This window comes from Labeo rohita, chromosome 2 (assembly GCF_022985175.1).
Source record: "Labeo rohita strain BAU-BD-2019 chromosome 2, IGBB_LRoh.1.0, whole genome shotgun sequence".
Lineage (NCBI taxonomy): Eukaryota > Metazoa > Chordata > Actinopteri > Cypriniformes > Cyprinidae > Labeo > Labeo rohita.
Genome location: NC_066870.1, coordinates 2,867,566 through 2,882,368, shown reverse-complemented (window position 1 = coordinate 2,882,368; position 14,803 = coordinate 2,867,566). Strand labels below are relative to the sequence as shown.

Sequence of the window (14,803 nt, the reverse complement as noted above, 5' to 3'; positions counted from 1 at the left end):
ACTTTGCACTGAGAAAAGCACCAATCGTAAAAATAAATAAAAATATGAAATACAACTAAAAATAAAATAAAATAAAACAATACTCAGGTCAGTAAATAGAAATACGTTTATTAATGTTTAACTGAGAGTCCAATGGTTACATTGAATGCAACTCAAAACAAACATTTTCCATTGATTTTCTGTGTTTACTTTGATGTGACTCACTTACGAGAAATAAAGACTCCAAATAACACATCTTGGAAAAACCCAAATGCCTTTAGGCTTCATGAAATACAAATATACCAAAGTGCATTAGATGTTATGTTTTTAAAAAGCTAAAGTATTTAATTTCTCAAAATATTTCTCCTGCATGTTAGTAGTTCTTATTGGAATAAATAAATAAATAAATAAATAAATAAATCAATCAATCAATAAATGCTAGTATCAAAAATGAAATGCTCCCTAAAACAAGTATTTTATATTTACATGTCCACAGCTTTCAGCATTGTTCATTGTTTCTAAAAGTGAATGTATAAGGCTGTTGTCACAGTCACAGACGAGGGGAGGGCTTGCTGGGTAGGTTAAGGGTTTAAGGTCTATTACTGTGTTTTCTAGTCTACTGGTCTAGGTTTCCCTGACATTATAATGCAAAGTTTTCTACGAGCAAATTTGGCATACAGCAAGGCAATATTTTGTCTCTGCGTTATATGGTAAGTAGGAACATTATACTTTATGAGCATGTATGTGCAGTGCATTTTCTTGCTTTCCAGTGTTTTAAATAAACCTTCTCTTTTCATTGCTTCACTTTTTAATTGGTCTGTGCTCAAATTTCAGCGAACTGCTGCAGAATTCAGTTTTGTGAATTTTATTGTTTAGTGGTTTATAGGTCAACTGGTCAATCTGTTATTATTAAATAAAAATAAATAATCTGTTAATATAAAACACCAAAAATTCAGTCAAAATAAGCAGTATCTCATATTTATGCATACAGAAATGTCCTGTATTGTTCCTCAAGGTTTTTCTTAGTATGTTGGGACACTTTAAAGCCACAATTAAAAAATGCATAAAATTGGCAATTAGCACAAACATCATTTTCAGTCAAAATATTTCACAAAATGGTAAGTTTTAAAATATGAATATATATTAATATATTAAAAATATAATAAATATATTGTAGACAATGTCTTGAATACTTGATCGAACACGTTGGTTGTTAAACTTTTCAGAACATGTTTATTGTTAATGTAATGACAACCAAATGATGAAAATTCTATTTTCAAATGATTATAAGCAATTAAATATAAAAAAAGTGATATGAAAAGTCGTTACCTTTCCAGATACCAGCATCATATGCCACTGAGTTTGATATTTAGATTTTAATGCAATTAAAAAAACCGTAAGACCAGTATACAATACAATATTTAATGTACGCTGTAAAACAGAATATTTCAAAGGTGCAAATAAAGATTATTGCAGTACATGAAAATACTCTTTTTACTTGCTCACGTTTAATTCAACCTCACTTCTGACCACTGGTTAAAAATAATAAAAGCAACAATAAAATATAATAAAAATAAAAAAAGTATCTATGAAAAGTGAAGTTAGTTTTAATAAAAGCTTGGATGCCAGCATCAGATGCCACCAAGTTTGATATTTAGTTTTAAGTCAGTCGTTTTCAAGTGTGGCTTGTTTTAAATCTCTGAAAGTATCCAAATACCTTTAAGCACCGCTCTGTGCAATGTAAATTATATCGGCCTTGTTATGAATTACCCTACATATTGTATTCACAAACAGCATAAATCTGCTTCCAGCAGTGCTGTAGTGCTTTGTCGTTCAGAAGACAGGACCGCTGTACAAGTGCCTAAAGACCCTGTGGACTGTTCACTGTCTGAATGGTCCCCATGGACTCGTTGTGACCCCTGCCATAAGAAGAGGGTGAGAATAGTGTTCTATATAATGTCTGTCTGTTTGCTCATTTATCTGTTTATTTTTATTAAGAATGCTAACAGCCAAACAGTCTCAGTTCCCTTTGATTATATTATATTTATTATATTTTATTGTTTTTTGTCCATACAATAGAAGTCATTGGAAACCAAAACTGTTTGTTTATCAACATTCATCTGATCACAAAACGTTGGACCCCATTAAAGTATCTTTTAATTTAAACACACTGTAAAAAATGACTGTGAAATTTAATGGTACAAATGTAAAAATGCTACAGTAAAAAACAGTAATGGCTAACGTTAAGTTCCCCTACTCTATATATATATATATATATATATATATATATATATATAAACGTATTGGACATTACATGTAATTTTATGGTAATATACCATTTTTGGAAGTGAAAAAGAACATATAATTTACGGTGAATGTTACATTTCAAACTGTGTGTGTGTGTTTTTATTAAATAACTGTGTTTCTTATCACTTATCAGTTGTGTACATTAGGGTTGTATGTTACATCTAATGTTGTTAAATGAATGTTTATTGCATTATTTCAGTTTGATGTGTGTTACCATGATGGTGTTTAGTGTTTGTGTGAATGACACTGTGCACCTTCTATATGTGTTAATATTTAAAGCTGCTTGAGATGGGATTTTGGTGGTTATGAGTGTATTATAATGGTACAAAACAATTTTCAGTATTTCAGTAGGTTGGTATACTAACATTATATCAATAAATGAAATTACCATATTTTAATGTAAAGTTAAGACTGTAAAACCAAAAATATTGCTACCGTATTTTTTTTACAGTAAAATTCCACCAACCACAGCTGCTGAAACTTTTGAGTCTCACTTGAGACACTTGTTGTGTCTCCACACATCTTTTTTTGCTCTCTGTCTCTGTATTTTCAGTATCGCTATGCCACGGTGGTTCAGCCGTCTGAGTTTGGAGGAGAGCTGTGTCATAATCACGGCCGAGAAGACGAACCCTGCACTGCTCCATCACGATACTCCTGCCAGAAACCCATTCCTCGATGTCAGGGCTTTCGCTGTACTATCACAGGTGACCCTCATATCACCATATAGTCCCTGAGCATCACAAAAAAATGCAAGACCAAAAATAAAATAAAATTAAATTAAATTAAATAAATAAAAATTGCATATCTATTATACAAATATATGAAGGCAAAATTACATCTTTAACATACACTGTACAAAAAAAAAGAATATTTCAAAGGTGCAAATAAAGATTATTGGAGTATATTTTTACATGAAAATACTATATAAGTCTTACTTAAATAGTAAAAAGACTTACTCTTTACTTCAAAATGTAACCTTTAATTCAGTGTCACTTGCTGTGACATTACTAGTAATTTTTGACTGGATTTTGTGTAATTTCATTAGAAATTCAGCCAAAGCAGTTAATGTATTAACGGGGTAGTTCACCCAAAAATGAAAATCATCTACACACCCTCATGTTTTTCCAAACCCACAGGACTTCCTGTCCCTCTGCAGAAAGTCTGTTCACCCAAAACCAGAGGTGTAACTCTGATGCTTCAAAAACGTTCTTAAAGATCAGAAAATAAATCCATATGAGGAGTTTAATCCAAATCTCCAGGAGAGACACAATTGCTTATATACAATAAAAATATTTACTTCATGATTTTGTTCAAATAAAAACATTGGGAACATAAACAGAATCTTGACGTGCGAGAAGGCAAGTGTGCTTTAACATCCGGAATCAAATGTGAATGCTTTATGTTTATTTATGAGTAAAAGGCCTAATTTAAATCAGTTCATTATATAAAGCCAAAGTGTCTCTTCAGAAGACTTGGAATAAAACCGCTCTTTATGAATGTTCTAAAGTGACAGAATTATCTTTTCTTTTTTTTTTTTTTTTTTTTTTTTTTTTTTTTTGAGTGAACTGTCCCTTTAATTAAACAGATGTAATATTGAAATTTGAACACGGGTTTAAAGGCTGTATGTTTTATGTAACAGGCCGCTGTGTGCTGGAGGGTCTGCGCTGTAATGGCGATGATGACTGTGGTGATGGTTCGGATGAACTGGGCTGTAATAAAGTGTACAAAGTCTGTAATCAGCCAACCGAGGAGTATTATGGAATCGAGAATCTTGCCAAAGGGTGCGTGTGTTAAATACACTCCTGTACTTGCCTATTAATATTGCATTCATGTATAATCAACTACAGCTCACTGACTTATCTGGAAGTTCAATCTTTAAATGTCAATTTTGATTTGACTAACATGTGAAACACAAGTAAAGTAGCTGATATAACTTTAATTTAATAAGTGTTAATATTGCAAGCTAGCTATATGCACAAATGTACAAAATGTACAAATGTACAAAATTGCAACTTTACAAATGTGTAATGACAAATGTTTAAATACATGCAAGTTTTAATAGAAATTACATTTTTTACATTTTAGTATATAAATACAAAGCAGTTTAAAATTATATCAAACAACACAATAGAATTCATATGCGGTCTTCTGGGTCTTTTTGACCCGCAAATGACTTTCGCTTAATTTTTAAAAAATGTTCTCTTTGTCGAAATGACATGAGACTTTGTAAAACTGTCAGCACTATCTAGATCTACAAATAAAAAAATAGAATGATATCTTGATTTTATGTTAGTGTTAAAAAAACAGTCACACTCATGGTCTTTGGGGTCTCTAAAGACCCCATGCAACAAAATTGATTTTGTAACAAAGTAATAGTTTTTTTTTTTTTTTTAAACAAATATTATTTTCCTGTTTATTAATGTTTTTACTACATTTGTGCCATTTTCGGAGGATTTATTATAATTTTTTAAATTTATATAAATTAATAAATGTTTTTATACAAAAACAGCTTTTTGTGTAAAATTCACTTTATGAAAGACCCACATTTTTAACTTTCATTCATGGTATAACATGGATCATTTGACATGGTTTTTAAATTTTAAAAAATATAATAAATCCTCCGAAAATGGCACAAATGTAGTAAAAACATTAATGAACAGAAACATGAATTTTGTTTTAGAAAAAAACTATGATTTTGTTACAAAATTAAATTTTGTTGCGTGGGGTCTCTAGAGACGCCAAAGACGGGTTAAATGGGTCATCGGATGCTAAGTTCACTTTTACATGTTGTTTGAACATTGATGTGTGTTGGCAGTGTATGTACAAATCTACCCTATAATGATAAAAATCCATGCAGTGGTTTTTAATTAATCTGTAAAAATAATATCCCCTTTTTCAAATCGAGCCATTCTCAGATGCCTGTCGTTGTGCCACCACATCCGGAGGCCACTCCCACGATAGTTGATTGACATGAGCTCTTACCTCAGATCAGTTGTAACAGTCCAACCTCCATGTTTTGATGCCGGAGCAGGGATGTAAGTTAGACAAGAATTGAGCAATTGAGGTGTTGTGTTGCTGTAAGTAATAATGAAGTCATCGTCATTTACTCCCGACATCTGAGCCGCTGAAGATGCAGTAGATTACGTTTGTTTGTGCAGGGAATGCACCTCCAGATCTACATATATCCGTCTATGTTCACACGAATCATTCGTGATCCAGCTTCACTTAAAGCAGAAGTGAGTTTAAGGGTTTTTTTATGAATCTTTGCCTTTCCTAATAATGTGCTAGTTAGCAAGTTTAGCGGCTAAACGTGGCTAAAGTAAACAGGCTCGTCACTCCACAGAGAGAAGGGAGGGGCGGGGCGAGCAGAGCTCATTTGCATTTAAAGCAGCCTCGACCAGAATGAGATGATTTTTGCAGAGCTGATTTGACAAGGTAAAAAGGGTGTTGTTTTACACAACCATTGAGAATTTTTGATCAAAATATATTAGAGACTTTTCATTAAGACCCTAAAGAATCATATCAGCTTGTGGAAAATAGGCATCCGATGACTCCTTTAAGTTACTATCATAAGCTGTGTGTTTGTTCATTAGGTGACATTGATTTGATTCAGATTTTTGATTACTGTAAATTAATTTGTGACTTCGTAGTACCTTTCCAGATTATATAGATGCCATCACTCATAACAGGTTTTTGGCCTATGTTTATTCAGTGTGTTAGGCTGATTATTCATAGTGCAATTCTTCATGCTTTTACAAAATTGTAATTTTTTAAAGCCATGCTTATCACTTTTCATATTACAGTTCATGGTAACATTCATAAATTTCATGTTTGATGTTTTTGTTGCTTGTGTATATGAGCCAAATGTAAAAACTGCTATGGATCCAGTAACTTGTTCCTCATTCCCAGATTGAACATTTTGAATGGTAAACTGGAAGCAGTGGTGCTCGATAACCGATACTATGCTGGCAGCTGCTTGCCTTATTTCATCCAAGATGTTCGCTACAGGAAGCCATATAATATACAGCAGTACACAATAGAGGTATGTTACATGATTAAAAATGAAAGCTGCAGTACAGCTTTGTGTAAATGATCTTAGGTCAGTTTAAAATGTAGATTCAGTTTCACTGACAGACACATACTCATGCATAATGAGCAATAGAGGAGAGTGATAGTTAATTGTTTCTAATTGGCCACACCCATTAAACACATTAAACAAGCACAACATTTTTTAGATATTTATTTATTTTGCTGCATGCTGTACATCATAAAAAAGACCCAAGTGAACAGTGACTGAAAATACATAATATAAATGGGGCAATAATGGGCTAATTGGATCAATGAAGGAGGTATGTTTGTAATCTTATGCTTTTATTGAATAATATTATTAAAATACCTATTGTAATTGTATGTGCTGTTTTATACTGACAGAAAGACAGATGTGATTTAAAACACACACATTATGCACAAGATATGGCCACGAATTTAGAATTTGTTCCCTCATTTAAGTTACATCATGGTCACGTTTTACTGATTCTTTCCATTGTTTTAGTTCAGTTCTGTCCATTATTGAACTAAATTAAAACAAAAGAGGGATTTAGTAGAACTTGGCCACAGCTTTTCTTTTATAGGGGCAAGCTTTGCCCTCCTTATTGACATTAGCTCTGATAAAAGGATTTTGGTAATTATAAAACCTTTGTGAGTAACCTACAGTTTTGCACCTGAGCCGCAAAAGTATCTTTTGTACTGCATCTTTATGCACTTCTCTGATAAAAGTGCTACCAGTGACTCTAGTAACAAATAATGAATGATTCATAACTTTGGCTTCTGTTTTTAAACTACATGTGTAAAATAATTGACTTTGTTGTTCCCAGACAAAAGGCTCTTATGATTTCACACTGAAGGCATACGAATCTTACAGTGAATACTTCCAGAGTGAAACCAAGGCAACTTTGTCCAAGACCAGCGTCTCATTTGGATTTGCTTTTCCTAGTGTTTTTGAGCTCAGTTTTAATTATAATGACCACAAGTACAAGAAGTCAGTGAAGATGATGCGCAACTTTTCAGGGACGGTAAGACATTTATCTGTGACTAACGTGAAGCTTAATTTAAAATATGCATTAATTTATTGAGATGAAAAGACTTTTACATTTTCTGGCTTTGTGCCGAAGGCATGATCTGAGTAGATGTTAGGTGGTTCCTGAGCCCTGGTGTTGTTCGCTAATTTTTGACTGAAATATTTTCTGTTTTGCTTTTTTAGAATTTTTTGCTTCATCAAAATTGTAAGGAAAAAATGGACAGGATTTACAAAGGTTAAATGGTCACACTTGTACTGTTTACAGTAAAAAATGACACAGTGGAAATGAATGGGAAGCGAATTTCATACTGGAAATGTTCAGTAATGCACCCAAACAAAATCTGACAATACATATATATATTTGAAAAATATACAGTTTTCATTACAATAAACTTAAACTTCTTTATTTTAATTTTATTTATTTATTTGTTCATTTCAGCAATAATATCATTTTTAAAAAGACCAAACTTAAGTCTGTGCTCCAAAGCATTCGAGATTTCTGTCAGTTTATATAGAAAATTTAATTCATTTCAGGTAATTAACAGGTAATAAATGGATCACAGCTCTTCCAGTAATATAATTTAGTAAATAAAAAAAAATGCAGAACTAAAAGTACATTCATGAATATTTTTAATCATTAAAAATTCATTAATAAATCAATAAAGATTCATTCATTTTAGATCATTTTCACAAAACTTTTCACAAAAAAATCGCACTGGGTCGAATTTAGAATAATGGTCGAAACATAAATAGAGTAGATTGGGTCCATTAACACTCTCGAAGCAAAGTCTTATAACACTTCATGGGTCGACATTTTATTTGGTAATGTTAGACAGTTTTGATTTATATGCTGTTTAATGTTCGATGATAGCATTACATATGCATCTGGTTATATATGATGCGTTTATGCCCTTGGAACTTCATATTCACAAGTTAGCAAGTTGTAATTACAATGGACAATTTTGTCAATTTACCTTCTATACATAAAATTTGTTAAAAAAAAAAATAAATCTGTACAAATACAAAATGATGAATAATGTGAATCAATGTGTTTACATTCAATTTATGAAGGTGCTGTAAACTAAATAGTTAAATATTCGTAACTGTAATTGTACAATATTATCATAGTTTTTAGATGCAACTTAGATTTGTCTTCTCTCTGACAACTCGCAAACTTGGGGCTTAAAGAAAATTTGATGAGTTTTACACTCATAATTACAGCTTTGTGGTGGTGTTTATGTGCATTCAGCTCATGAATGTGATCTATCAGATGCAAATCAATATGCTATTGGTTATTTCTCTTTCTACACCTGTTTTGATTTTGAGATTCAGTGCTCTTTCTGAAGATATGTAATAGCGCCCCCTACCATATAACAGAAAATTCCATCTATGGGAGCGAAGCGTTGTTTCCTAAATGATGGAAAACTCCTCCAACGGTGGAGAAAAAAAAGTTAATTATATTAATAAAAGATGCCCATGGCCAAAACAATGTTAAATTCTTGACCAGACATTGAAGCCAATCATGAATTTATTCTGTGTTTTTCTCAGAAAAAGAAATTTCTCCGAGCTCATGCTGAACTTGAGGTTGCACGCTACGCTTTAAAGACGTCAGACCTGATTTTACACCCTGATTTCCAGTCCCGTTTGCAAGCGCTGCCACTGGAATACACGTTCGGAGAGTATCGACAGCTATACACTGACTACGGGACACATTTCATCAGAGAGGCGACTCTCGGTGGAGATTTTGAATATACCATTATCCTCAATGAGGAGACAATAGAGAAAGCTGGTAGGTACATGTAAATGTTTGTGATCAAAGCAGGGAAAATCCTGTAATTCCTGAATGCCATTTCATTCATCATAGGTTACACGCTTGAAGACGTCAAGAAATGTGTGCAGGTTGGGCTCAGAGTTGGAGCCCAAATTTATGGTGTGTATGTGGGTGTAGGACTTTCAGTTGGTGGCTGTGCAGGGCTGCTGAACGAGCTTGGAGGTGAGCAAAGGATCAATGAACAAAGGTGATAAGGTGAAGTGTGCAATCGCTTGATGTTAGAAATACTTTCTCCTGCCTCAGCTTAATGTACAGAGACTTCACCAGAGTGTTTGGAAACAGCCATTAAGTGAGCAGTGATCTCTTTTAATGTTACTAATGTTTCACTAAAAATACTGTTTTGTTGTCTGGCTATTCAGATTCCAGTAAAGACAAGGATGTGGTGGAAGATGTGTTTATTGTAGTGAGAGGTGGTGACAGTGAAACGGTCTCACGTCTAGCTGCAAAACAGCTGCCGACTCCAGACGTCATGCAGTTGTGGGGCGACGCTGTGTTCTACAATCCAGATTTTATTCGCAAAAAGGTGAAGTTCTTCATTGACTATGCGCATTACAGTACAACGCCTAATTAAACACACCTGAACCAACTAATCAAGGACCTCCAGGAGCAGGGTTGGACACCTCTGGTTTAGTAGATTTAATAATAGCTACTTTGATATTTTTACTTACATTTTTCACAAGCGTATTAAAGAATATTTTATTACATACTCTGGGTTAAAGCAACCCAATTTGGGTTATTTTGGTAATCCAACGCTGGGTCAGATATGGACAAACCCAGCCAGTTGGGCTAAATATTTGACCCAACATGCTGGGTTGTTTTAATTAACTCAAATATTGATTGAAAATTACTATTTCTGGCTTAAAATGAACCAAAAATAGGTTGGAAATTAAAAAGCAGACAACAGTAATAATCAAAACGTGAACATTTATTATTAAGTGAAAACGCCCACCATGGGCAAAAATATAAGACAAATTGAATAATGCAGCATAGTTTTCAACATTGCATACATTTAAAATCGTTTAACAAGCATTTTAGAAATATAGAAATAATAGAAATAATAATAGGAATATTTTAATGCAAGCGTATTAAATGGTTCTCTGTTATCCCTTTGTGTTGGGGAGTAACTAGTTACATGTAACGGAATTACGTAATTTAATTACAAAATAAATGTAACTGTAATTAGTTACAGTTACTGGGAAAACATGTTAATTAAATTACAGTTACTTTTGAAAATGTTAATGATTACAAAGGGGGTTACATCTGAATTTTTTTACATACACACACCCACATACAGATTTAGTTGACTTCTTTCCAAAATTGCATTGTGACTGCTCTAAAATGAGACACCAGTGTTTCAGGTGTTTAGGACAAAGAATAGGACACATCGTCACCTTAGAATTTAAAGGTTCTATCTGAACTTTTTTTTTTTAAATTGAGTTATTTACATATTCTTATGCGGTGACAACTTATTTACATTATGCGATGTTTCGTTTGTAAGCTGTGTACATTTTGTACGTTATGATTTCAAATCTGTATTTGACCTCAGAATGATCTCAAAGTAAATAATAACTTTAATACTTCACTAACTTTAATAAGTCTGAATTTGTGTTGGCTGTGCTTTAAATTAAATTATTACACGGCTCTGTGGAATGCTTGATCCTGATTGGTCAGTCATGACATTCCAAGGTATGTTATTCCCCGATAACAACTGGTAAAAGCTAATAACTCAGACTCATCCGGACTTAAATGTTTCAAAATGATTAACAGTTGAAAATATTTGAAATTTAGAAAAGTAATCAAAAAGTAATCAAATGTAATAAGTTACATTACTTTTATAAAGTAATTGAAAAGTTACACTACTTATTACATTTTCAGAGTAACCTTCCCAACACTGCTTTTAACCGAAATAGTGCCGATTCTCGTTTGCTGAAATCCGAGCCGGCGATGGGCTGCTGTTCCTCTGGGAATCTGCAAACTTCAGACCGCCGTAGCTAAAAGGTGCTGTTACTGACTAACCTGTCCATAAACAAACAGTTCTGAGTTTTAACACCCAAATTAACGAATCAGTATTACAGCAAATAAAATCAGTTAGACAAGGCATTTCTGTCATGCCACATGACCGCTGCTGACGCATTTTGCTGACTGACATGACATCTCATCCCTGTATGTTGCGTTGTGTAAAATAAAATAATTTACAGCACAGTAAAGACTTTATAGACAAATAAAACGTGTACAGTGTAACGTCCCTGCAGAAAGAAAACCAGCCAACCAGCCTTTTTCAGCAGGGGCATACTTTCTAAATAAAAAGAATACAAACCTCAGTTTCACTGAAGAAGTCCACCGAATCAGCGGCGCTGAGGCCTGCTCTCTCCTGAAGAGAATGAAAAGCCCTGACTGTAACCCAACAGCTGGGTTGAAGTGAGTCCGTGCTGGGTTGTTTCGTCGGAGGGAGGGAAGGGGTGTATAGTTTCAGCGGTCAGTGAGACTGACCCAGCCACTAACCCAACAGCTGGGTTACACAAAAACTACCCAACACTGTATAACAATAACCCAACATAATGACCCAACCCAGCATTTTTTAGTGTATTACATAATTAAAGCAGAGTTTTTGTGGCTGGTGTGGTGTATCGGTGTATCCTCCTCTGTAGGGTTGCAGGACCTCGTATGACTTAATTTCACTTTCAAAAAATCCTGTAATGCTACATTTAAGTTGTTTCATACAGATAGAACCACTCTATGAGTTGGTGCCGTCACGAGAACCGAATGCTAACATCTTGAAGAAAAACCTGAGGAGAGCTCTGGCCGAGTACCTGAAAGAAATCAGCTCCTGTCGCTGCTCACCCTGCCTCAATAACGGCATGGCAGTGCTCAGAGGTGAGAATAATCAAAAACTAACTAAAAAAGAGTTATTTTATTTGGAGTTCTAAAATGGTATTTCTAAACAAGATTTAAAAGTTCTAAACATGAGCATTTAAAGGGAAAAATACACATTTATTCAGTTATTTACTTGATCATCTAATAAAAAACACTGAACAAATATCTTGGTGTGATAACCATCATAAATGGAATACTTTACCCTTTTTTTTTTTTTTTTTTTTTTTTTTTTTTACTGTTTTACTGTTTTTTAAATATCTAAATGTCTCAAGTGTATGAAGTTCCTTTGATCTTTATGAGAATATTTTTTTTTTCTAATTAGGCTCAAGGTGTGTTTGTATTTGTCCAGCTGGTTTCAGAGGAGTGAGCTGTGAGATAACCCAACGAAAAGGTTTGTCTGTGTGGTCTGTTATTTATAAAAGAGAGATGCTTTGGCCCTGTCCCAAATACTGCATTTGATGTGCGTGTCCATTAAGTCCAACAGTTTTCCTAAAGTATATGTCATTTTATGATTTAAAAGGAATCAGCTGTTTAGAAATGCACAAAGGATGCTTGCATTAGTATGATGCTCTTCTCTATCATTTCATATTCACTTGATGAATTAATGCTCAATAGCCATAGTCATGGTCAATAGCAAAATTCTATTTAATATCAGTTTAAAGTACTTTATTTCAGTGGGGAAATGTGACATTCAGAAATGAGCTGTGTTGATGTCATCAATATCATACACTCCATTCACATGTTTAATGTTGCAGGAGAAGTGACATTGTACATTTTATGACCAAAAAACTGATTTTGAAACTGAAAAGTTTTTTTTTTTTTCATTAAGATTATTTTTTTGCCTAGCAATCACTGTGTTGTAGATACATTTATTTAACTTACATAACCTAAGTTAGCTGTTTCTCTAGTTTAATTTGATACTTTGCATTCATGCTAACTTATGCAAACTTAAAACCCACATGCTAAAACAGTTAGCTGTGTTATGGCTGTTTGGGGTGGGGATAGTTGTAGCAGTTCATTAAAAATGTGACTCCTTATGATGATTCCAATGAGTCCAGTTATCCAATCACATACTCTGTTGACGTAAAGTCATGTGAGGTTTTTGTTGCACATGAAGGGTTTATGTAATTATAATTTGTGCTTATCTTCTTATTGGATAACAACACTATCCGCCTAAAATGAGCACACACATTTTTTTGCACACGTTTAGAATTTATGCACATCTTTCCATCCAGCATCTTTTTATGTGATATTCCAAAATTCACATAAAAATAAGTAGATGGCAACACAGCTAGAGACTGAATGCAGTGCACACACACACAATCACACAAATCTTTGTATCTGACATTAACTCACACAGTCTGTGATTATGCAGTACATGTCCAAGTGAGTTTTATTTGTAGTAGACAAATGTGGCTACCATATATCAAAGTTCGAGAGATATAGCACAAACAACCACTGAGTTAATGATGCTCAAACAAAAAGCGTTACTTTCGTCCCCGGTGTCCCCTATATGAAATACGTCAACTCTGCTCTAGCTTGTGTACTAAGCTAGTTTATAGTGTAAACATGACATTGCACACTTTGATGTTGGCTCTTTATTTTAGCTCTGTTGGTGCTAAATAAAAATTTGATTTTGTCATGTATTTTTTCTTATTATCCTATCACTCACAGCATCGGCAGTAGATGGCAGTTGGAGCTGTTGGTCTTCATGGTCCACCTGCACACAAAAGACCCAGAAACGCACCCGGCAGTGTAACAATCCAGCGCCGCAGAATGGTGGAGTAACATGTTCTGGGCCTCAAGAGGAATCAGCCGATTGCTGATTATCTGCCATTTGGGGAAAAAAAATGTATTAAAAAGTACAATTAAATGTTGTTGAGTACATTGATAAAGTATATTGCCAATTATAGAGGGCACATCCAAATAAATCATTTTCTTTAAACAGAGCTATAATAAATGGAAAAAAGCTGAAGAAATGACACATAAAAAACAAAAAACTTTTACTTTTAGGTTTTCATTCATCATAACTGGTTGACGTGACCTGTAAACCCCTTACACTAATTACATTTACTCACCACTGAAGAAAATAATGTCCATACAAAACCATAATGGCTCACTAAATTAATTTTCTTTAATAAAATATATTGTATGTACTGTATGTGACCCTGGACCACAAAACCAGTCATAAGGGTCAGTTTTTTAAAACGGAGATTTATACATCATCAAAAGCTGAAAAAATAAGCTTTCTATTGATGTATGGTTTGTTAAGATAGGATTTGACTGAGATACAACTTTTTGAACATCTGGAATCTGGGGGTTCAAAACAATCAAAATTTTGAGAAAATCACCTTAAAAGCTGTCCAAATGAAGTTCTTAGCAATGCATATTACTAATCGATAATTCATTTTGATATATATTTATGGTGGGAAATTTACAAAATATCATGAAACATGATCTTTTCTTGATATCCTATCCTAATGATTTTGGCATAAAAGAAAAATTGATAATTTTGACCCATACAATGTATTGATTTCTATTGCTACAAATATAACCATGCTACTTATGACTGGTTTTGTGGTCTAGGGTCACATATATTATATATGCTTTGATTTTGGTGTGAGACAGACATTTTGTTAGATAACATTGTAATCTCCCAGTATACTAAATATTTGTATTGCATTGGGTAATGATGATCTTCAGGACATCCTACAATACTATTTTTAATTTTCTCA

The 14,803-nt window shown here is 33.5% G+C and overlaps 1 protein-coding gene across 3 annotated transcripts in view; it reads left to right on the top strand.

The window, feature by feature from the left end:
- Positions 1-14,074, top strand: part of LOC127176073 (complement component C8 beta chain) — a 48,778-nt gene extending 34,704 nt beyond the window's left edge. The window contains exons 1-12 of one of the 3 annotated variants that reach the window (XM_051127511.1): positions 534-689; positions 1,791-1,914; positions 2,840-2,990; positions 3,926-4,067; positions 6,196-6,328; positions 7,161-7,358; positions 8,912-9,152; positions 9,228-9,356; positions 9,554-9,717; positions 11,918-12,068; positions 12,391-12,459; positions 13,743-14,074. In XM_051127511.1, coding sequence (XP_050983468.1) covers positions 625-689; positions 1,791-1,914; positions 2,840-2,990; positions 3,926-4,067; positions 6,196-6,328; positions 7,161-7,358; positions 8,912-9,152; positions 9,228-9,356; positions 9,554-9,717; positions 11,918-12,068; positions 12,391-12,459; positions 13,743-13,894 — 1,719 coding nt within the window. In that variant the 5' untranslated portion in view covers positions 534-624 and the 3' untranslated portion in view covers positions 13,895-14,074. Of the gene's footprint in view, positions 1-533; positions 690-1,790; positions 1,915-2,839; positions 2,991-3,925; positions 4,068-6,195; positions 6,329-7,160; positions 7,359-8,911; positions 9,153-9,227; positions 9,357-9,553; positions 9,718-11,917; positions 12,069-12,390; positions 12,460-13,742 lie in introns of those variants that run through there. The other 2 variants (XM_051127520.1, XM_051127530.1) reach the window with 2 other exon arrangements.
- The last annotated feature ends 729 nt before the right edge of the window (positions 14,075-14,803 follow it).